This window comes from Acomys russatus, chromosome 4 (assembly GCF_903995435.1).
Source record: "Acomys russatus chromosome 4, mAcoRus1.1, whole genome shotgun sequence".
In the NCBI taxonomy this organism is placed as follows: Eukaryota; Metazoa; Chordata; class Mammalia; order Rodentia; family Muridae; genus Acomys; species Acomys russatus.
In genome coordinates this window covers 66,113,200-66,134,645 of record NC_067140.1, presented here as the reverse complement: position 1 = coordinate 66,134,645, position 21,446 = coordinate 66,113,200, and the positions used below count along the sequence as shown (strand labels likewise).

At 47.9% G+C, this 21,446-nt stretch overlaps 2 protein-coding genes and 5 non-coding genes across 9 annotated transcripts; 1 reads left to right on the top strand and 6 right to left on the bottom strand.

Annotated features, from left to right (window-relative positions):
* The first annotated feature begins 357 nt into the window (after positions 1–357).
* On the top strand, positions 358–5,539 carry Idh3b (isocitrate dehydrogenase (NAD(+)) 3 non-catalytic subunit beta). 3 transcript variants are annotated; one of them, XM_051144617.1, is made up of 12 exons: positions 358–456; positions 590–670; positions 810–908; positions 1,035–1,155; positions 2,982–3,042; positions 3,118–3,250; positions 3,352–3,485; positions 3,575–3,677; positions 3,773–3,919; positions 4,329–4,423; positions 4,519–4,579; positions 5,418–5,539. In XM_051144617.1, the coding sequence occupies exons 1-12, from the start codon at positions 421–423 to the stop codon at positions 5,490–5,492; spliced, it is 1,146 nt and encodes a 381-aa protein (XP_051000574.1). In that variant the 5' UTR covers positions 358–420; the 3' UTR covers positions 5,493–5,539. The 3 variants fall into 3 exon arrangements, with proteins under 3 accessions (XP_051000574.1, XP_051000573.1, XP_051000575.1); XM_051144616.1 differs by having other exon boundaries at positions 5,123–5,539; XM_051144618.1 differs by having other exon boundaries at positions 389–456; positions 1,010–1,155; positions 5,123–5,539.
* A 498-nt stretch (positions 5,540–6,037) lies between these two features.
* Positions 6,038–10,865, bottom strand: Nop56 (NOP56 ribonucleoprotein). The gene is made up of 12 exons (XM_051144615.1): positions 10,773–10,865; positions 10,519–10,608; positions 10,083–10,197; positions 9,621–9,782; positions 9,301–9,499; positions 8,800–8,987; positions 8,564–8,715; positions 8,277–8,377; positions 7,769–7,917; positions 7,428–7,549; positions 7,105–7,239; positions 6,038–6,477 (listed from the first exon to the last, which is right to left on the bottom strand). Exons 1-12 carry the CDS (start codon positions 10,773–10,775, stop codon positions 6,130–6,132), a joined length of 1,764 nt encoding a protein of 587 aa, XP_051000572.1. The 5' UTR covers positions 10,776–10,865; the 3' UTR covers positions 6,038–6,129.
* LOC127188673 (small nucleolar RNA SNORD57) lies at positions 7,315–7,385 on the bottom strand. The gene has a single exon (XR_007830532.1). It is a non-coding gene; the product is annotated as a small nucleolar RNA SNORD57 (small nucleolar RNA).
* LOC127188674 (small nucleolar RNA SNORD56) lies at positions 7,630–7,699 on the bottom strand. The gene has a single exon (XR_007830533.1). It is a non-coding gene; the product is annotated as a small nucleolar RNA SNORD56 (small nucleolar RNA).
* On the bottom strand, positions 8,129–8,214 carry LOC127188732 (small nucleolar RNA SNORD86). The gene has a single exon (XR_007830579.1). It is a non-coding gene; the product is annotated as a small nucleolar RNA SNORD86 (small nucleolar RNA).
* On the bottom strand, positions 9,059–9,191 carry LOC127188681 (small nucleolar RNA SNORA51). Its single transcript, XR_007830540.1, has one exon. It is a non-coding gene; the product is annotated as a small nucleolar RNA SNORA51 (small nucleolar RNA).
* LOC127188735 (small nucleolar RNA SNORD110) lies at positions 9,856–9,924 on the bottom strand. Its single transcript, XR_007830582.1, has one exon. It is a non-coding gene; the product is annotated as a small nucleolar RNA SNORD110 (small nucleolar RNA).
* Positions 10,866–21,446: the final 10,581 nt, after the last annotated feature.

Sequence of the window (21,446 nt, the reverse complement as noted above, 5' to 3'; positions counted from 1 at the left end):
GCCACATATTCTGTAATGTTGTTTTGAAGTTTCAAAAGAAATTAAATCCAACGACTGAGAAAGCAAACAGCCGCAAGGCATGATGGCGCAAGCCTGTAATCCCAGCAGCACTCTGGGAGGCAGAGGCAGGCTGATCTCTGTAACGTCAAGGCCAGCCTGGTCTACAAAGCAAGTCCAGGACAGCAGGGCTACACAGAGAATCCCTGTCTCGAAAAAAAAAAAAAAAAAAAGAAAGAAAAGAAAAAACAGACAAACTTATTGTGTGTCCTATGACCCTACATTACCAAACAGAAGGACATCTGTAGACCTGATTGGTAGGGGAGAAAGAACCGCCAAACTCGCCAGGGTTGGCGGGAAGTCCAGCTTCCACGGCCGCGCTGGCTTCCGGCGTCACTTCCTGCGCGACTCCCTCTGCAGAACATGGCAGCGCTGAGCAATGTCCGCTGGCTGACCCGAGTGAGGCCTGGGACGCGCTGGGCAGAGGAGGGCGGGCGGGAGAGCAGATGGTTTGTCCGGGGTTTCCAGAAGAAGGCAGTGTCATCGCGGTGTAAGGGGGTCTGTCCCAGATCTGACCTTGTGTCTGTCGCAGGCGGTGGTCGCCGCTCGGAACTCCGGGCCTTGGAGAGGTCTCCGAACATCGGCTACGGCTCACGCCTCTTCGCAGAGCCAGGTACGCTGGAACCCGGCTTCGCTCTCGCCCATCCTTGTCGCCACCATGCCGCTCCCCTGGGTTTCCCCTCCCAACCTCCCTCTCTCCCTCTGACCCCTGCTTCTGTCCCTGCTCCATCTCTGCTTGCCCCCACTCACAGACAGAAGATGTGAGGGTGGAGGGTGCCTTTCCTGTGACCATGTTGCCAGGAGATGGCGTGGGGCCAGAGCTCATGCATGCTGTCAAGGAAGTGTTTAAGGTGAGTAGCCGGGGTGGGGGTGGGGGTGGGGGCTGGGGCTGGGTGGTCGATCTGGCTACAGGGGTGGATGGATTGAGTTGGAAAGTTCAAACCCGTTCCAGTCTCCTATTTGGACTCATCCTGAAGGCTGCTGCTGTCCCGGTGGAATTCAAGGAGCATCACCTAAGCGAGGTGCAGAATATGGCTTCTGAGGAGAAGTTGGAGCAGGTGCTGAGTTCCATGAAGGAGAACAAAGTGGCCATCATTGGTTTGTATGCCGCTCTGACATTTAAATTCGAATGAGCCTTTCTCTGTGCAGCATAATATCAGCTTTCAAGACTGTCCTCTACTGATAATCGGGAAACCAGGAATTAGTGAGGCCAGGGAGGGTTTTGTACCTACTGAGGCTGTGTCACTGTGGTCAGACCCTCTTAGCTCTGTCTGTAGTGTGTGTGTGTGTGTGTGTGTGTGTGTGTGTGTGTGTGTGTGTGTTTGTGTTTGAGGCAGGGTTTCTCTGTGTAGCCCTGGCTGGCCTTGAACTCAGAGATCTGCTGCTTCTGCCTCCTGAGTGCTGGGATTAAAGCATGTGCCACCCCAGCCCCATGTACAGTGCCCATTCTAACTGTTCCATCTGCTCTGCTGGGCTGATTTAGTCTTCTTACATACAGTTTCTAAGATACTTATTTATTTTTGGCTTCTCGATTTTCCTCTCTAGGCCGCTTTTCTTGGACAGCCTGCCTACCAGGCTCAGCTTTTGCAGATGAAAGTCGGTTCTTTATAATCTGGCCCCTGGCTTTCCTGTTTTCCTTTCCACAACTTGCTCTGTGCGTTCCTCACCCATCAGCTGTTCTGGTTGGCCTGTATATGTCCTGCCCTGCCCTATGCGCTTCCCTCTGCCTAAAACTATTTTTTCTCTGATGTCACCTATCAGAATCCTCACGTACTTGTGATACTAGTTTTCCATAATTACCATTGAATACTTCGGTTTTGTGAGTGGCTGAAAATAACAGAAATGTTCTCAGTTCTAGAAGCTATCGACCCTTTGAAAGCTTCAAGTGATAATCCTTCTTTTCCTTGATTGATTCTTTGATTTATAGACAAAATTCTCTTTTTATGCTCCCCTTTATCTCTTCAATTTTATCTCAAGATTCTTAATTCTATCTGAAAAGAGCATTTTTCCAAATAAGATCACATTTACAGTTTCTCCCCGCCCCCCAATAAAGTCATGTTTATGAGTTCTTGGCTTAAGGCATGGTCCTATCATTTTGGGGATCACTGTTCAACCCACTGAACTCAGCCAAGGAAGTAGCCTAAGTACTAGCTTTTCTGTACCACTGTTATCAATGGGGATGCCTTTTCTGTGCTCCTGTACTCATTGTTAATGTCATTTCTGCAGTATATATGTTGTCTTCTCCAGCGTATCATTTGCTCATGGAGAGCAGGAGTTGAGTGGTTTTGATTGAATCCCTATTGCCTTACATACAGTCAATTTTCAGTAAGTGGTATCTAAGAAAATACAAGGGCAGTAGACACAGGAAAATAAGGAAAGCCATTGATTCCGTAGTGTTGCTTTTCCATTTGGTATTAAACCCAGGTTCTTTGATTAAAAACAACAAACAAACAAACAAACAAAAAAGATCATTTTGAAACTTCAACATGGAGGCTGGAGAGATGGCTCAGCGGTTAAGAGCACGGGCTATTCTTCCAGATAACTTGGGTTCAACTCCTAGCAGCCACATGACAGCTCACAACTGTCGGTAACTCTAGTTCCAGGTAAACTGACACCCTCACACAGACATACATGTAGGCAGAACACCAATGTACATAAAATGAAAATAAATAAATCTTTAAAGAAAAGAGAAAATTAACATAAATAAAATGACTAAAACTAAAGCATTACACACAGTTTTTCTGATTTTAACTACATTATTCTCTTTTGTCTCTTCCCAGAGGCCATAAAAGGATGAGGGGTTTGGGAGTGGGAGACAGGAGTCTAGGTCGTGTGAAGTCAGTGGGGGAAATGAGACACTGGTCTCTGCTCCCTTGGGCTTGACCTTTGTCTAACATTACTTCCCCTATACCTTGGTGCCACAGGAAAGATCTATACCCCAATGGAGTATAAAGGCGAACTAGCTTCCTATGACATGCAGCTGAGGTAGGTGGGTGGGGTAGGCGTGGGTCACAGGGGAGCTGGGCACCTGGCACAAAGTTGATGCCTGTCTACCTTCAGACGCAAGTTGGACTTGTTTGCCAACGTGGTCCATGTGAAGTCACTACCTGGGTACATGACTCGGCATAACAATCTGGACCTGGTAATCATTCGAGAACAGACAGAAGGGGAATACAGCTCTCTGGAACATGAGGTAAGGCCTAGAAACTGTGGGGGCCAGGAGGGAGGCAGGCAAGAGGTGGAGGCCGCCTTGTCTTCTTTCCTGATGTTGGCACACACTTCTCTCTCCCCCAGAGTGCAAAGGGTGTCATCGAGTGCCTGAAGATTGTCACTCGAACCAAGTCACAGAGGATTGCAAAGTTTGCATTTGACTATGCCACCAAGAAAGGACGGAGCAAAGTCACAGCTGTCCACAAGGCCAACATCATGTGAGGCATGGTTTTTTGTGGGCTGGGTTCCTGGAGAGGTATCCCCTGAACTCTGTTGGCTGATTTTTGTCTCTTTGACCCACAAACAGGAAACTTGGAGATGGGTTGTTCTTGCAGTGCTGTGAGGAAGTTGCTGAACTGTACCCCAAAATCAAGTTTGAAACAATGATTATAGATAACTGCTGCATGCAGGTAAAGCCCTCCTTTGTGAGTTTCCAGAGAGAGGACGGCGAGTGGGAATCTCTCTTTTTGTGCAACTCTTTCCTTCATTCTCACCTCACCCCCAGCTGGTGCAGAATCCTTACCAGTTTGATGTGCTCGTGATGCCCAATCTTTACGGGAACATTATTGACAACCTGGCTGCTGGCCTTGTTGGGGGAGCTGGTGTGGTCCCTGGTGAGAGCTACAGTGCAGAATATGCAGTTTTTGAGACGGTGAGCAAGATTATTTTTTTTCCCTGGGGACGGTGGCGCATGCCTTTAATCCCAGCAGTTTGGAGGCAGAGGCAGGTGGATCTCTGTGAGTTCAAGGCCAGCCTGGTGTGCATAGTTCCAGTCTAGCCAGAGCTCCATGGTGAGACTCACTGTCTCAAAAAAAAAAAAAAAAAAATATTTTCTGTGAGGCATCTGTCCCACCCTTCTCTAATCAGGTAGACTTGCTGTATTCTTCCCCTATCCCAGAGCCCCCCCTTGTAAATGACCATGGTGGCCTCCTTTCCCACCCCCTATACCTCTTCCCCGTCACCTCGGCCTGCCCTCCTCCTGTGTCATAGTACCGTTTGTAGACCTTCACCTGTGCGTGTGCCCGTCTCCTTCCAGTGATTGTGTTTTGCTCTCTCCACAGGGTGCTCGGCACCCGTTTGCCCAGGCTGTGGGCAGGAATATAGCCAACCCCACAGCCATGCTGCTGTCAGCTTCAAACATGCTGCGGCATCTCAAGTAGGTTAAGGAAGCTGAAGTGGGGTGGTGGGTGGATGTCTGAAGGGTGGGGGTGTCCTGGTTGGACTCTCACTTTCCTCTGTCTGTGCCGACAGTCTTGAGTATCACTCCAGCATGATTGCTGACGCAGTGAAGAAGGTGATCAAAGTTGGCAAGGTAAGTTTAGACAGGTTTCAAGGGCTCAGAAGCCTGAGGGACTTTCCTCCAGGCCCCGCAGCACCGTGACGCGTGACGACAGGGTGTTCTTACCTCCCTTCTCTGGGCTGTTTCCTCCTCTTGGTCTTCTTGCCTTAGTTCCATCTGCTGTTCCTTTTCCTGCACCATCCATTGCCCCTTTCTTGGGCCATCTGAATGTGCCACCTACCTTGCAGCTTTGTCTGGGTGGAGCTAGCTGGCAGGATTAGGTGCCTGTCTTCCCTCCCACCTGGTCTCATTTCTTGCAAGGTAACCTCATCTCATCCTTTCTGGTATTTGCCCCCTCCTGACCTCCCCCCACCATCCTACTGCCTGCTCAGCCTCCTGTGCTACCTTGCCTGCTGGAGTGCAGTGGGCAGGCCCTTGGTCCCCTACACCTGTTCACTTCCTCCCATCCTTGCTACATCCCATCTTGATTTTCTTGGTCTCCATCTCATCATACTGCCCCCATCTCCTTCATGGGCTTTTTTTCTCCCCCACGGCTATTGCTGGTGGTGGCTGTAGGTTCGGACTCGAGACATGGGAGGCTACAGCACCACAACTGACTTCATCAAGTCTGTCATCGGCCACCTGCACCCCCATGGGGGCTAGAGCCCTCACTCCCTCCAACTTCAAAAGGACCATGCCACCTACACATCCTTCAGTACAGTGGACCAGGGAAGAGAGCATCTAGACAGTAGACCATAATTACTTTCTGGCTGAGGCTAGGTTGTCCTGGGGCTGGTGTTAGGGGTACTTGCACAGGGTGGGTGTTGGGACCAGGCCCAGACCACAGGATGATGGTAACTTTTTCTCACAGGTTCGAACTTCAGATATGGGTGGCTATGCTACTTGTCATGACTTCACTGAAGCTGTCATTGCTGCCCTGTCATAAATCCTACACATGCCAATGTAATTTATTCAATAAACAGACAAATGTACTATTTTTGTGTTTCAATTTTATCCATAATTACATCCCAGACTGTTTTTCCCCACCCTCCCTCTTTTGCCCTAGTACTGGGGGGTGGGAATGGGAATGTTTGCAGGGCTCCTCCCCCACCATCTGACCACAGCCTGTCAGATCTCATCCCTTTCCTGTGTGTGTCCAAGGCTACCCCAAGGGGAAGTAACCAAATTGGGTACCAGAGTTCTGGTCATGTCAGATCACCCTGAGAAAGGTACGTCAGACTTGTGCATAGTATACACTCACTTGATAAGTGGGCATTAAGTTGGGCATGGTAGTACATGCCTTTAATCCCAGCACTTGGGAGGCAGACAGCCAGATCACTGAGTTCAGTGACTTATAATGAAAGTTCAGGACAGCCAAGATAGCAAACACTATGGAATGTGGGGCGGGGGGGGTGCAGGTGGCAGGAGCCCCACAGTCAGACAATCCAGGCCTATGGCCTGCACAAACGGATGCAACAACCAAGGACAATACAGGTTTTTGTGTTTTTATTGGGGTTTATCATGGGTAGGCACTGTCACCTTTGGGTATGCCCCTCCCACCAAGCATGTCCTCTTTAATCCTCCTAGGATGCTTTCTGGGACTTTTTCTTTTTTTTTGTGCTGCTCTTTGTGGCGCTAACAGCAGCTTCAGGCTCTTCCTTACAGGAAAATTTCCTTTTCTTCTTAGGGACAGCTGGGCTTGCTGCCTCATCTGGTTCGCTGGCCATTTCCTCCTTAGGTGAGGATTTCTTCCTCTTAAGACTTACAAGACTAGTAGTCATCTCCTCAGGATCACTGACCAACTCCTCCTTAGGGAAAGCTTTCTTCTTCTTGGTTTTCTGCAAGGAGACAGGTGGGTCTTCCATTCCATTTTCCTGTGGAGTCTCCTGGGGTTTTAGCTTTTTCTTCTTCTTAGGTTTTTCCTGTATCTCCTGCAAGGGGGCGGAAATCAGACATGAGAGTTGTTGCTTACACTTGTTAGCAGCCACAGCTCCCATTCGAATCCAGGCAGAAGAGCAAACAACCTAGTGCTTCAGGTGACTTAATTGCATGGGCAACTTTGGCAATCTACTCTTAACTAGAGAAAATTTAAGCAGAATTTTTTTGGCCCCTAGAGAAAACCCCTGTATGCTGGTCACGACTGGACATCATGCAGAGCTCCCAAGGGACCCTGAAATGGAAATCTCTATAGCTCAAGATGAAAGTTCTGGGGGGACAATTCTAGACTGTCACACTAGTGAGCTCCCTGCCCCCACCCCCATCATGAGACACTATCACCTCCAGACACAGAACAGGGAGAGCAGGAATTCACACTACCCCCGTTGAGGACTCCTGGGAGGCAGCCGAGGACAGAGCACACGTGCCCATGGAATGGGCCATGTGCTACAACCAGCATTCTGGGCTCTTGGTCAAGTTCTCTCAGCACCTATCTCCTCCCTATAGAATCAAGAGGTAGTTTTAGGTGTTTTGGTCCAAAAAGCCCAAGCTCCAGACCATGGTTTGCTGTCCTTTGTTCTACTATTGAAAATCCTACAACCTAGGATGCACACAGGACTGACCTGACTCTCTTCTGGAGCACTACTGTTTTCTGATGATGCCAGGGCCAGCGCAGCCAGTCGCTTCTTTTCCTTCTTCAAGCGTTTCTTCTCCTGTTTTTCCAGCTTCCTGGTTATTTCAGCAGCCGCTTCCTCTGCCTGGCAAATAAGAAAGAATAAAAGTGCTGAAAACCTGAAAGATCCCTGGCTTGCCACAACACTTCTAGTCTTGTTGGATCAGGCTCATTAAACCAGTTTTTTGCCTCCATTTCTTAAGGTCAGGCCAAGTCAGTTCATCACCTCCAACAGCCAGTTGTGGAGCTCGGCTACCACAGCAAAGCACATACCTGAACCACGGCTTCCTTCATGACATCGAGGTTCTTCCGTGGGAGTTCCCCAGTCTCGTAGAAAGACAGCCGCTCCTCTACTTGCTCTCGGAGCTTCTCCCCAAATACACTTGTGGGGACCTCTAGTTATGTGTACATGTAAACAGAGCCTGTTACAACCCTTGATGTGACAAACTGCTCTCCAATCCCTCTATGCTCAGCTTCACTCAGACCCAAAGTGTCAACACCCACTAGGTGAACTCTGTTGACGAAAAATATTACCATCATCGTAGAAGCTGCCAAGGTGGCTCTTTCCCGCCCTTGCAACCCCCTTCACTCAAATGCCACCTCCCTGTCCGTACCAGAGAAGCAGTCAATTCTTGAGGCAATACTGCATTTGTTTGCTAGGTATCGGGAGATACGGCCTTTGTTCTTTGCAGCTGCTCGGCCAATGAAGGTGGAATGAAAAATGAGTCCGTATTTTGGTGTGTTACCCCTTGTCTTCAGGGCTCTATGAGAATATTTAGTTAACAGTTTATTGTCAGAAGACTTGACCCAAACAGTTTAAGTCCCCCTTTTTCAACACTTCCACCATTTCCCACCAGGCTTGGCTGGAATTTCTTTCTACCTCAATACATGCCAACCCAGTTCCCAGAGGCAGAGAGGGAAGGCATCCAATGTCGCTGACCTGGAAACTTGGTCCCTTTTTGCTGGGCCCTGGGAATTACTCAGACACCAGGACTGGCCATCACCCCCATAGCAGAGGCCTGTATAGGTCAGGGAGCCCTGGTTAGCCATCACTGTAATCCCCAAACAAAGCAGTGGGCACCAGAAGCAGCACCTGACATGGGCAGGCGCCCTCACTGGTACCTGAACAGGGCCTTCTCAGCCCCAAGGATCTGTACTGTGGATGCTGGGTACTTGGCCAGGTTGGTGAGGCTGCCAGCATGGGCAATGAGACGCGCACCTACCTGGAGAAAAGATCCAAGGAAGAAGCCAGGTAAGTAAGTGGGACTTGACTCACTAGTCTCACACCCCTGCTCTCCTCCCGACCATGCAACTAGGGACAACATGGTAGCCAGAAGCACAGCGGTACATAACGCCAACTTAGTTTTTTTTTTTTTTACTCCCCCATTTTTGTGTTCCCCATGACGCACCGCTTCCCCAATTAAGGCTGACAGGCTGGGGGCTACTTGGCTCATCTTGGAGCGAAGGTAAGTGTGTAGGCTCTGGCGATACTCTGATAAAGACACCACACGACTGGAGAAGCTCTCGATGTTTATCAAGTCGATAGCAGATATGTCCATGCCTAGGAAACACCTAGTGTGAACGGGGGGAACGGGAGACTCAAGGAGTCTCGTACCTTACGCGGGTTGCCGCGCGCTGCACTGACCCATGGAGGACCGAGAGGCATCCAGAATGGCCTTCGCCTTGGCCCCATCCATCGTTAACTCTTCCAGTTTCTCCAACTTTTCCTCATTCAGCTCCCTGCGGTTCCCAATGAACTGAGCCAGGCGACAGTAGGTGGCATTGTCGTTGACGATCTTCACCAGCTCTGGAAAATGGTACCCATACCACTCCCTGCAGAGGAACAGTCATCCCCTGACCCGGCTGCCGAGCCTCAAAAACCATGTCCCGCTCCCCACTCAAGTCCATGTCTCCCCATTCACAATACAGACCAGGCAGGAGGGCCTAGGCTGGGGTGTACATGGGGCGGGGTTCCTTTGCCTCCTCTTTCTATACAGTCAGTGTAAGAACACAGCCTGTGGTAAGCAGGAGGAGGCCTGGCCTCAGTGCATGATTCTATCTACAGACGGGAACTGGCCTTCTTAAGTTTGTAACAGCTGAAACACAGCCCAAAGAGCCCTGTTGTTCAGCAGCCTCTGCACCTTACCTGACACGCATCGAGAACGTGTTGATGTCTTTGTCCAGCTGGTCCAGGAGGCTTATGGACTGGATAATCATGTTGTCCACCCGGTTCACATTAAACTTAACTTTGGCACGAGAATAGCTGTGTCCCAGCCCTAGTTGGGCTTTGCAAGCAGACAGATCCGTCAGGCCCTTCACCAGATTGTGGAAGTGCAGACGAACTCCTAAAAAGGAGGGCACTATGAGGAAGGAACGTCTCTTCTAGAAGCCACGTGGCTGCTCACTATCCCCCTCTCCTGGCTTCTGCAGGCACTGCAAACACAGATGCACATAATAGATTCTCACCCCGAAGGATCTCAGCTATCACACCTCCAGTCTGGCAGTTGTACCCCAATTCTTCCTGTATTGCAGCACCAATCTTGGGGTCTCCAACCCCCAAGAGTACTTTCTTTTTTTTAGATGGCAGGTATGTCTCCAGAAGCAGGCGGAGGTCCTCATGCACAACCCCTTGAGACAAGAGAACACAGCTTTTAGACTCCGCCTCCAACGGATCACGCAGGCACACCCGTCCCTTCAGGCATTGCTCAGAAACATGTTGGCATCAACGATCACTCAGGGGATTGACAGATTTTATAAGTCATCATTGCAAAGCCTGGCTCAACCACAGCTCTAGGAACTCAACTGTGAAGCATTGAAGTGTTTTAAACCCTTAGATGGTAGGTCTCAACGACTAGCAGGCATCATGCTCGGAACAAAACCATCGGGAAGTTCACAGCCACCAACCACATGTCTGAGGGGCCGACTCACCTTCAGACACAGCATTGGCATTTTCCAAGGCAACCTGGGATGAGGAAAAGGGACAAAAGGCCACCAGACGAACAACATTGTGGAACTTGCCAAGGTTAAGCACACACTCCTCCACCTGTGGAAGAGAAGGAATGAATGGGCCTTCTTTGAATTTGGCCTCTACAGCGCAGTAAAGCACTAACTACTGTAGTGATTAAAACACAGGTGCCTGGGCCCACATCCCGATTCTACTTAATTGCCAAGAAATGAGAGTTTATCTCCGATCGCTTCTAAGGAGATTATACACATACGCGTTAAATAACTCCTCGTTCTAGCGCTAGCCCCCCCCCCCCCCCCGCTCGGTGCGGCCGGCCACGTGGGAACACGCAGTGCATGCTGGGGCTTGGCGGCCTTAGGGGCTGCATTGCAGCATCACGAGCCCACCGATTTTACCCACCTGCGGCAGCAGCAGGCTGATCTCCTCCACTTCCTTCAGCGATAACAGCGCGTAGCCGACCGCGTGCTCGAACAGCACGTGCAGCAGAACCTGAAACGGGAAGCGGCGCGCGGCCATCAGTCCACCTTCGGAGTCCACTGAGCCACTCCTAGAGCAAGCCCTGGTCCATACTCCGAGCCCGAACCGAACCCGAACGCAAACCCAGACCCACACCGAGGCCTTCTCATCGCTAATAATCCACAGCCACTCCTCACCATGGCGCCTGCTCCGTGCCCAGCTCGCAATGCGGCTAGCGCGCTCCGGCGCGCGCGGAACCAGACTGCGGAGACCACGCCCTCTCCTGTTCGGCCAATCAGAGACTGGGGACGGAACCATTTTCATGCTTTCGGAGGGGTTCGAGGGTGTGGTCTCGCCGTCCAGCGGGCTGGACTGCAGCGGGCGGGAGCGTGCAACCCCTTCCGGGCCTCTGCGGCTGCGCGAGCCGGTGCGGCGTCTCGGTGCATGGCGTCTGTCCTACCGGTTGGCAACCCTTCTCCACCTCTCGTGCTTTTGTCACCGGTGAGCTGAGAGGCAGAACTCGGCTAGCCGACAAGAGGCTTGTCGCTGGCCAGGGTCCTTGCCTGCCGCCTGGGACTCCGTCACAGACTCTGCAGAATTAGCAGCTCCTCGTCACCTGCCTCTTTCTCTTAAATCTTGTTCAAAAAAGTGATGACGCCGGCAGTAGCGTAGGTGGGAAGGGCGGTTTGCCTCTTCCTAGGTCTGTCCAACTTGACAGAACCCAGCTCTGCCCGGAGGCGCCACGTGTTGCTCATGACCGCGTAGGCCCTAAAATCTTCCAAGGAGCTGGTTTCCTGTTCTCAAGGGCCGCTTTTAGGCTCACCGAGGTGACTAATTTAAAGTTACTTTCGCTTTCAAACAAACAAACCCAACCCCCCTTTTTATTTTAGTGTTAGGGTTATAAGTCCCAAACTTGATTATCTCTTTTTAATAAAATAATGCTAAGGAAAGACACCACCACCACCCCCTTTCGGTTCCTCCCTCCATCCTTTTTCCTCATCCTCCATTCCCACCACCTCCCTCCCAAGCCTCCATCGTCGTCCCCCCCCCCCCGCCCTTATCTTTTTTTTTTCCAGTGCTGCCTTTCAAATGACTCTGTAGCAGAGTCATCTTTGAACTTCTGATCCTTGCGTCTTACTCCCAGTCGGTGCCATCTGTTAGTGAGTTCAAGACAGGCGCTCCACCAGCTGTGTTCCTGTACAATTCCTAAGGGGACTCTGAAAATTCTCATAACCATAAGGCACATTTATAAGTTAGGTGTGTTTTGTTAGTGACTTGACAGGGGTTGGAGAGATGGCTGAATGGTTAAGAGCACTGATTGCTTTTCCAGAGGACCCAGGTTCAATCCTAGCACCCACATGGCTGCTCACATCCATCTGTAACTCCAGTTCCAGGGGATCCAAGGCCCTCTTCTGGCCTCCATGGGTACCAGGCACATATGTGGTACACAGACATACATGCAGGCAAAACACACAAAAATTTTTTTAAACATTGAAGCATGTAGTTCATTTTATTTCACTTGTAAATCTATATTAAGCATTGAACAATAATTACATCTTAATTTCTTTCTTTCTTTTTTTTTTGATTTTTCGAGACAGGGTTTCTCTGTGTAGCCTTGGCTATCCTGGATTTGCTTTGTAGACCAGGCTGACCTTGAACTCACAACGATCCGCCTGCCTCTGCCTCCCAAGTGCTGGGATTAAAGGCACGTGCCACCACGCCCAGTGTTATTACATCTTAATTTCAATATTGCTTACAGATATGGTGTTAATACTGCGTTTTGGTTCATGACCTCAAAAGTGAATCAGCCACTGCTTTCCCGTTTAAAAAGAAGACGTTATTATGTAGGTGTATGTAGGTGTGCATGCCACAGTGTGTGAGAGAGAGAGTGTGTGTGTAGACAGCTTCGGGAGTTGGTTCTCTCCTCCTACCAGAGTCCCAGGGATCAAACTTGAGTCTCCAGGCTTGGTAACAAGTGTCTTTACCCATTCAGCCACCTCATCAGTCCCACATTTCACATTTTTAAAAGAGTGGACCAAAAAAAAAAAAAAAATTGAATATGTAACTGTGTTAATTTCTTTTTTTTAATTTTAATTTTTATTATTTTTGTGTGTGTGTGTGTGTGTGGTTTTTTTGAGACAGAGTCTCTCTGTGGAGCCTTGGCCATCCTGGACTCACTTTGTAGACCAGGCTGGCCTTGAACTCACAGCGATCCACCTGCCTCTGCCTCCCTAGTGCTGGGATTAAAGGCGTGTGCCACCACACCCGGCTTAAAAAAATTTTTTTTATGGGAAAATGGGGAAATAGAAGGATCCAGAGGGTCCTAGAAACCTGTGTTAATTTCTTTTCTTCTTCTTTTTTCTCCTCCTCCGCCTTCTTTTGTTTTTTCAAGACAGGGTTTCTCTGTGTAGCCTTGACTGTCCTGGACTCTCTTTGTAGACCAGGCTGCCGTTGAACTCATAGCAATCCACCTGCCTCTGCCTCCCAGGTGCACCAAGCCCTGCCCGCTAATTTCTTAAACATGGCAGATAATTACTATACAAGTTTAAATAGATGATTCCAGAGAAATATTAATGGTATAATTCCAATATTTTTTAAAAACTTATTCCTGGGTCTTCATGGCTTTACAGGTAAGTGCTTAACTATTTAGGAATGGGTTTCAAGTAAGAAGTTAGAATCTCTTAGTAGGTTACAGAATTATTTTGGTAGTTTGTGGCCAATATTAAGTAAGTAGGATATAGAGACTAGGACCGCATATGTCACAGAGTATGGAATATTAATTGCAAATCTTTTGTCTTAGTTGTACATTGAAGGAGAGATAAACCTGTTTTTTAGGATCCCAAGGGTAGGATCGGAATGGTCTTGTGAGATAACAGATTATGTTAATCTACTAGAAGACCGACCACCTTGTACGGGAGCTTGATTGTTGCCTGCTGAAAAGATCCCATGAACAGACTCTGGGAGGAGATATATATAAATGAGCCCAGAAGTGCAGGCGGGGCTTTTGGAGACTTGGGTAGTTTTGGCTGTTCATTGCTGCACTTGAGATGCTCATAGAGAGAACTGCTCCAGGGAAGGCTTCAGGGCTCCGGCTCCTGCTGAGGTTCCGGGTTCTGGTTACTCCAGGTCCCAGCAGAAGAAATCCTGCTGATTACACCAGGAGAATTACCCCTCAGAACTGATATCCTTATGGTTTTGTTATTGTGTTTGTTAATCCTCGTTCACTATTGTTTTGGTTAGTTGGGTTAATAGTGACATACACTCTGTTATTACGTTGTAATAAAATATATTGATTAAGAAGATTGAGCCTACAGTACATACTAAGGTAAGTAAATTAATTGTTCTTGCTTAGGTTCAGACAGTATATATACACATAGAAATCTCATGTATGCACATACATGTAAACTCTCCCTATATACATATACATTTGTATAAGTTTAGAATAATAAAACCTTGAGAGTCCCTCAGTGAACAAAACTATAACTAGAGTCATGGAGTAAGTTGGCTGTAAATTGTCTATAATAAAGTGGACTTGGATAGTCAAAGCAATATATGTATATGTATTACCATTAGGAAACTACAAGTGCTTGGAGGACATGGTGGCACATACCTTTAATTCCGGCACTTGGGAGGCAGTGGCAGGTCTGCCCTACATAGTTAATTCCAAATCAGGCAAGGCTACCGAGTGAGACTGTCTCAAGAAAAGTAAAAGCTATAAAAGCCTGTGGTTACATGAGGAGATGCGACATCAGTAGCCAAATAAAACATGCCTTTGCCTTCCTCACCTCCATCACTTCATCAAAATGTCTCCCCTGGAGTCAAGTGTTGGCACACACCTTTAATCCCAGCACTTGGGAGGCAGATCTCTGTGAATTCAAGGCTAGCTTGGTCTATGTATAGAAAATTCTAGGTTATCCGGGCACAGTGGCTCATGCCTGTAATCCCAGTGGAGGCAGAGGCAGGCAGATGTCTGTGAGTTCAAGGCTGGCCTGGTGTACAAAGTTAGTCCAGGACAGCCATGGCTATTACACAGAGAAACCCTGTCTGGACAAAAAAGCCAAACCAAGAAAACTCAAGGCTAGTCAGGGTTACATACTAAGACCGTAAGACCCTGTTTCCAGGGGAAAAAAAAAAACCCTCTCCAATATGTATAATTCTGAACCCAGTAGGCATATGTAGATTGTAATATCAGACAACATCTCATCCTTTCCCTTAGGTTCTTTGGTAAATTAATACTCTTACCTAGGTTCAGACGGACCTCTCCTGTCAAAGTAGACTTTTGTAAAATCGTTGGCTCTGTCTCCAAGTTGTCCTCCCTACTGCCTGAGTATGTCTAAAATGATACTCACGTTTTGTTCATGGTTGCTCATAGTGTCTGAAGTAATGAGAGAATTAGAGGCCTTGATATCCTAGAATCAACTGAGGCGGTTTTTCTCCAGAGAGGCCAATAATGAATGATCCATGCCTCCTGATAACCTGGTCCTGTGTCCCCACGGACACAGGTAGATAAGAGTCTGCCATTTCTGTTTTTTTTAGACTTATTCATTTAGTCTATATCTATGCAGGCCAGAAGAGGGCACTAGATCTCATTATAGATGATTGTGAGCCACCATGTGGTTGCTGGGAATTGAACTCAGGACCTGTGGAAGAGCAGACAGTGCTTTTAACAGCTGAGCCATCTCTCCAGCCCGGAGTCTGCCATTTGTAAGCCTCAGACTTTTGCATGTCTGTTGACTCTGAAATGAGGCTACTGTGTTGATGAGTCCCATGGAGACTTCCTGGGGACGGACAGAGGCCTGGCCTTCCAGCTATCCCTGCCAAAACATAGGTGTCATGTTTCCTACCCTTGCCACTGTCTGCAGCTGCATGAGACCCTAGATGCAGCCAGAAGAACCGTGTGAGCATACCCTGTCTATGCACAGAATTGTGAGAAATATTGTGACTCTAAAGCTATCACATTTATGGGTGACTTATTACCCCGAAGCTCCATGACTTACAGTGTGACCTGAAATTAATCACCCAGTCTTGAGATTCTATTTCTCCAGAATAAAGATTCATCCATCCCTTTAACAGACCTTTATTGAATATCTGGTATTGGGGCTGGTATGAAATAGATACGGTATCTGTGGTACCATGATGGGCACTCGAATGCTAGTGGTCATTCATCTTGCTTTTTGGGTAATTTTTGGTGTTGTAGTATTATTATTTTGAGACAAGTTCTTACTTACTTAAACTCTTGCTGGCCTGGAACTCACTATGTAGACCTGGCTGGCCTTAACTCACAGAGATCCAATTGCCTCTTCCTCCCAATGCTGGGATTAAAGGCGCACACCACCACACCCAGTGCATTTTTAAGATTAGTGGGTGCTTTAACAGTAGGTGCAAGATCTTTGTAATATTTTTTTCCTTTTTCTTTTTGTGACTTTGGTGTTCAAACTCAGCCTCACAGATGCTATGCAATTACTCCATCACTGCGCTGTTCCTCCTGCTCACTTTGTTGTTCCTTTGTCAATAAATAGCACAATATTTTATATATAGAATTTCCTAACACCGTTTTTTGGTTTTGTTTTTATTTTTCAAGACAGAGTTTCTTTGTGTAACAGAGCCTTGGCTGTCCTGTAGACCACGATGGCCTTGAACTCACAGAGATTCACCTGCCTCTGCCTCCCGAGTGCTGGAACTTAAGGCATGTGTCACCACACCTGGCTTCCTAATAGGATTGTTTTCACACCCTCCTGAATCCTTTTTTTTTTCTCCTAGACAGGGTTTCTGTGTGTAGCCTTGGCTGTCGTGGACTTGCTTTATAGACCAGGCTAGCCTCGAACTCACAGCAATCCACCTGCCTCTGCCTCCAGGGTGCTGGGACTAAAGGCGTGCGCCACCACACACAGCAGCCATAGGAAACACAAAGAGAATGTGAAAGACTACTACCAGAAATGGATGGAGGAGCAGGCCCAGAGCCTGGTTGACAAAACAACCACTGCGTTTTTAACAAGGAAAGACACCCCCAGGCCATGCTCTGCTCCTCTTCCTGCAGGGGACATGATCCCACCTGCCCCAGTCTCCCGGGTTCTTTGTCCTCGAATGCCGCCTGCACCCCACATGGGAGTCCCTCCGGTGATGCCGATGATGGGCCCTCCTCCTCCTGGGATGATGCCTGTGGGACCTGCTCCTGGAATGAGACCATCCATGAGATGTCACAAGCCCGTGATGCCTGGGCCTCCAATGGTGAGACCTCATGCTCACCCTATGATGGTGCTCACTCGGCCTGGTGTGACTTGGCCAGTCAGATAAGAGCAGAAAGGCCCGTTATCAGTTTTGTATTTCTTGTTCTGTTTCACCAGGAGATTGTGGTGCTGAGCCTGAGGGTTTTCTAACTGCACGACAAGAAAACTTTCCCTTTCCCAACAGAATAGTTTTGGAGGGGAGAAGTGGTATAAAAAAATTAATTTTCACTTATATTGTGAAATGTGAAAATAAAATTGTCAGCTGTTTTAATAATAGTAAAAAAAAAAAAAAAAAAAAAAAAAAAAGAATGGCCAGGTGGTGGTGGTATGTACCTTTGATCCCAGCACTCAGGAGGCAGAGGCAGGTGGCCTCTGTGAGTCTGAGGCCAGCCTGGTCTACAGAGTGAGTTTCAGGACAACCAAGCCAAGGCTACACAGAGAAACACTGTCTCACAAACTTATATATATTTTACTTTTGGATTTTGTTTTGTTTTTTGAGACAAGGCTCTCTGTGATAGCTTTGGTTATCCTGGACTCCCTTTGTAGACCAGGCTGGCCTTGAACTCACAGTTCCCTCTGCCTCTGCCTCCCGAGTGCTGGGATTAAAGGTGTGCGTCCTTGCACCCGGCTACTTTTTAAAAAAATGTTTTCTAGCACTTGGGAGGCAGAGGCGGGCAGAGTTTGAGGCCAGTCTGGTCTACAAAGGAAGTTCAAGACAGCCAGGGCTACCCACAGAAACCCTGTCTCGAAAAACCAAGCCAAACCAAACCAAACCAGTTTTCCTATGGACACTTTGAAAAGATGTTTCTTGTTCTGCGTGGTTACTGAATGCTGTGTGTTCCTGCTTCTTGTCATCCATATCTAAAAAACAAACAAATAAAAAACAAAAAATGGCATTTTTCACAACTTGATGCTGGGGACACAGTTATATCGCAGGTCTTGCTCCTCAGTCAGGTTTGAGTTGTGTCCTTAGCCATCAGTTATACTGTGGCATGGTTGTTAGGGTGTGGTGGCTGGGCCTGTGCAGCCAGCCTGTCCTTTTAGATGTGCTGGTCCCAGCCAGATGCACAGGCCTCTGTGGCCCCATGCTGTTCGGTGTCTGCGCCCTTCTGAGGCCTGTGCTTGAGACCCTTCTGCTTCCTTGGGGACTTATCACCAAGGCCACATCTTTCACTTTGAAGCTTCAGGCCAAGTGGTCTTTATCCAAAATGTGAGGCAACCCCAGTGCTTTGCAGTCATTAAGTCCTGTTCTCATTCAAAGGGAAGGGCATTAGGCTGTGCCTCCTGAGAAGGTTACCTGAAGAATTTATAGTTAACAAAATTTTTTTATTCAAGCCAGGTGTGGTGGTGCTCATCTTTAATCCCAGAATGCAGGAGGCAGAAGAAAGCAGATTGATGTGACTTCAAGGCTAGCTTGGTCTACAAAGTGAGTCTAGGACAGCCAGTGAACCCTGTCTCCCCCCCCAAAAAAAAACCAAACCAAACAAACAAAAATAAAAAACTAAAAAAGAAACCAAAACAAAACCAAAATCCCACTAACAAACAAACAACCCCCCTCCCTTTTTTTGAATTCAGGGAGTTGTAGGAAAAAGCGCTTCTGAGAAGAGTCCACTGAAGATTTTCTGCTGAGGAAAGTGTCCTAGATGAGCAGCATTTCTGAGTGGGGCTCTGGTCTCTCCAGGCATGCTTTAGCTTTGAGCTTTAAGCCATAGGCACCTAGGCCTCCCTTCTTCCTCCTGTGTGGGTATGACTGCTCTTTGGAAAGGATCAGTCACAGCCATTCCACCTTTGTCTTTTAGCTAACTGTCAGTTTTGTATGTCAGCCTGGAGTTTTTACCTGCAGTCAACAGTGGTGGAGGTTCGTGGAGATAGAGGAACACTTTAAAAATCTAACTCTGGGGGCTGGAGAGATGGCTCAGAGGTTAAGAGCACTGACCACCCTTCCAAAAGCCATGAGTTCAATTCTCAGCAACTACTGGTGGCTCACAACCATCTATTAAAAAAAAAAAAAAAAATCTAACAAGTATCAGAGAAGGAAATTGCAAGGAAGTACCACAAGGTGGTGATATTTCATATGTTTTGTCAGTGAGAAAAATCACATCAAATTTGAAACTGCTTCTCGCAACTCTGTACCCTTTTCTCATACATGGAAGGAAGCCCCCAAATTCTCTGGTACTGAGTCCTACATATGTGTGGCAGCTTTTCCCACAGACTTAGACAAAGGACAACCTTAGGAAGATCATTGAGCCCAGAGGGCCCTGTCATTTGTGTCTGGCAGCTGGTTATAAGACAAAACATTTCTTTCATTTGATGTTGTGGTGTTCACCGCCTAGGCTGGAGGGTGGCTGTTCTCATCCATGCCTGTGGTACTGTTATCAATGAATACTTGGCACAATGTCTGACATGTTGACGCCTTGGTTGGTTGGTTGGTTGGGTTTTGCTTTCTTTTCTTACAGGGTTTCTCTGTGTAGCCTTGGCTGTCCTGGACTCGCCTTGTAGACCAGGCTGGCCTTGAACTCACAGAGATCTGCTTGCCTCTGCCTCCCAGAGTGCTAGGATTACGGGGGCGTGCCAACACTCCCGGCTGGCATGCTGTAGTCTTACATGCATCAATTTGTTAAGCTTCACAACACAATCTGAAAGTTGGACATATATGGTCTATTTCCCAGACATGGTTCAATGATAGAGGTCTCTCAATTAAAAAAAATTCAGTATGGGGGGCTTGGAGAGATGGCTCAGAGGTCGTGAGTTCAATTCCCAGCAACCATATGGGAGCTCACAATCATCTCTAATGAGATCTGGTGCCCTCTGCTGGCATGCAGGCACACATTCGGGCAGAATACTGTATAAATTTAAAAAAAATTTTTTTTCGTGTGTGTGTGTGTGTGTGTGTGTGTGTGTGTGTGTGTGTGTGTGTGTGTGTGTAGTGGGTGAATGTGTATGTTTTCTTTTTAAATTCTCCTTTTATACATTACATCCCAACTGCAGTGTCCCATCTTTCCACTTCCCCCACTCCCTTCCCTCCCCTCCCCTCTCCCTGTATTCACTCCTCCTCCATTCCCCACCCCTACCCCCACCCCCAGGCATATCAACGGAACATGGTATAACAAGTTACAATAAGACTAGGCACAAATCGTCATATCAAGACTGGATAGAAAGGGGCCCACAGATAGGCAAAAGAGTCAGAGATGCTCCCAACTCCCACTGTTGGGAGTCCCATAAGAATATCACGCTACATAACCATAGCATAGAGGCAGAGGTCCTAGCTCAGACCCAGACCAAGTTAATGTTTGTGCTTCAGCCTCTGTAAGCCCCTGTGATCCCTGCTTAGTTGATTTTGTGGACTGTGTTCTTGTGGTGTCTTCAACGCCCAACCCCCACTCCTGGGCTCCTACAATCCTTCCTCATCACCTTCTGGGGGCTCCTCTGGCTCTGCCTAGTGTTTGGCTGGAGACGCCCCCTCTGATGACAACTGAGCTGGGCACTGATGTATGAGAATAGCATTAGGAGTCATTTCGTTCATTTCTTTCTTTCTTCCTTTTTTTTCTTTTTTCTAGTAAGTCATGTTTGGCTCTATCCTGGGTCCCTGGGCTCTCCTGCTTGTGGTTTCTGGCCATCCAGGCAGTGCCAGGCATGGACTCCCTCTCATGGTGTGGGCCTCAAGTTGGACCAGTCACGGGTTGGCCACTCCCACAAGTTTTGTACCACCATCGCCCCAGCACATTTTGTAGACAGGACAGATGTAGGCCAAAGGTTGTGGCTGGGTGGATGTCCCAGTCCCACTGCTGGGAGCCTTGCCTGGTTATAGGAGATGGCCAGCTTGGGCTCTGTGTCCCCCATTGCTAGGGTCACTTTCATAGATTCCAGAGAGTTTCCACTGCACTAGGTTTCTACCCCAACAAATGTCCTTAATTCCAGTTGACTCTCCTAGTACTCTCTTCCTCCTTTCCCCACCCCCACCTGATCCCTCCTGTTCCCATCTCTACCCACCCCAGTGCATCCAAAAATCTATTCTATTTCCCCTTCCCAGGGAGGTCCATGCATCCCTCTTGAGCCCTCCTTGTGACTTAGCGTCTCTGGGTCTGTGGACTGTAACATGATTATTCTTTACTTAACAGCTAATATCCACTTCTAAGTGAGTGCATGCCGTGGGTCTGGATTACCTCAGGATTATTTTTGTTTCTAGTTCCATCCATTTGCCTGCAAACTTTATGGTGTCATTGGGTTTTTTGTTTGTTTGTTTGTTTTGTTTTGTTTTGTTTTGTTTTGTGACAGGGTTTCTCTGTGTGGCCTTAGCCGTCCCAGACTTGCTTTGTAGACCAGGCTGGCCTTGAACTCACAGAGATCCTCCTGCCTCTGCCTCCTGGAGTGCTGGGATTACAGGAGTGTGCCACTGTGTCTGGCTATGTCATTGTTTTTAATAGCTGAGTAATACTCCATTGTATAAATGTAGCAGAGTGCGTGTGTTTTCACATGTGTGTACATGTGTGCAAGGATGCACATACATGTAGAGGCCAGACATTGATGTTGGATGTCTTCTTTTATGGTTCCCCATTTGATTGCTTCTCTCTCTCTATATATATCTACCTATCTCTCTATCTACCTATCATCTATTTGAAACAGGGTCTCACTGTGCAGTCCTGA

Coding starts and splice junctions, on each gene's coding strand:
- Idh3b (XM_051144616.1), top strand. CDS start 421: ATGGCAGCGCTGAGCAATGTCCGCTGGCTGACCCGA. Junction 3,251..3,351: donor ACAGCTCTCTGGAACATGAG/GTAAGGCCTAGA, acceptor TCTCTCCCCCAG/AGTGCAAAGGGTGTCATCGA. Junction 3,486..3,574: donor GTCCACAAGGCCAACATCAT/GTGAGGCATGGT, acceptor ACCCACAAACAG/GAAACTTGGAGATGGGTTGT.
- Nop56 (XM_051144615.1), bottom strand. Junction 9,500..9,620: donor GATAGCTGAGATCCTTCGGG/GTGAGAATCTAT, acceptor CCTCCTTTTTAG/GAGTTCGTCTGCACTTCCAC. Junction 8,716..8,799: donor TGCCTCTCGGTCCTCCATGG/GTCAGTGCAGCG, acceptor GGTGTTTCCTAG/GCATGGACATATCTGCTATC.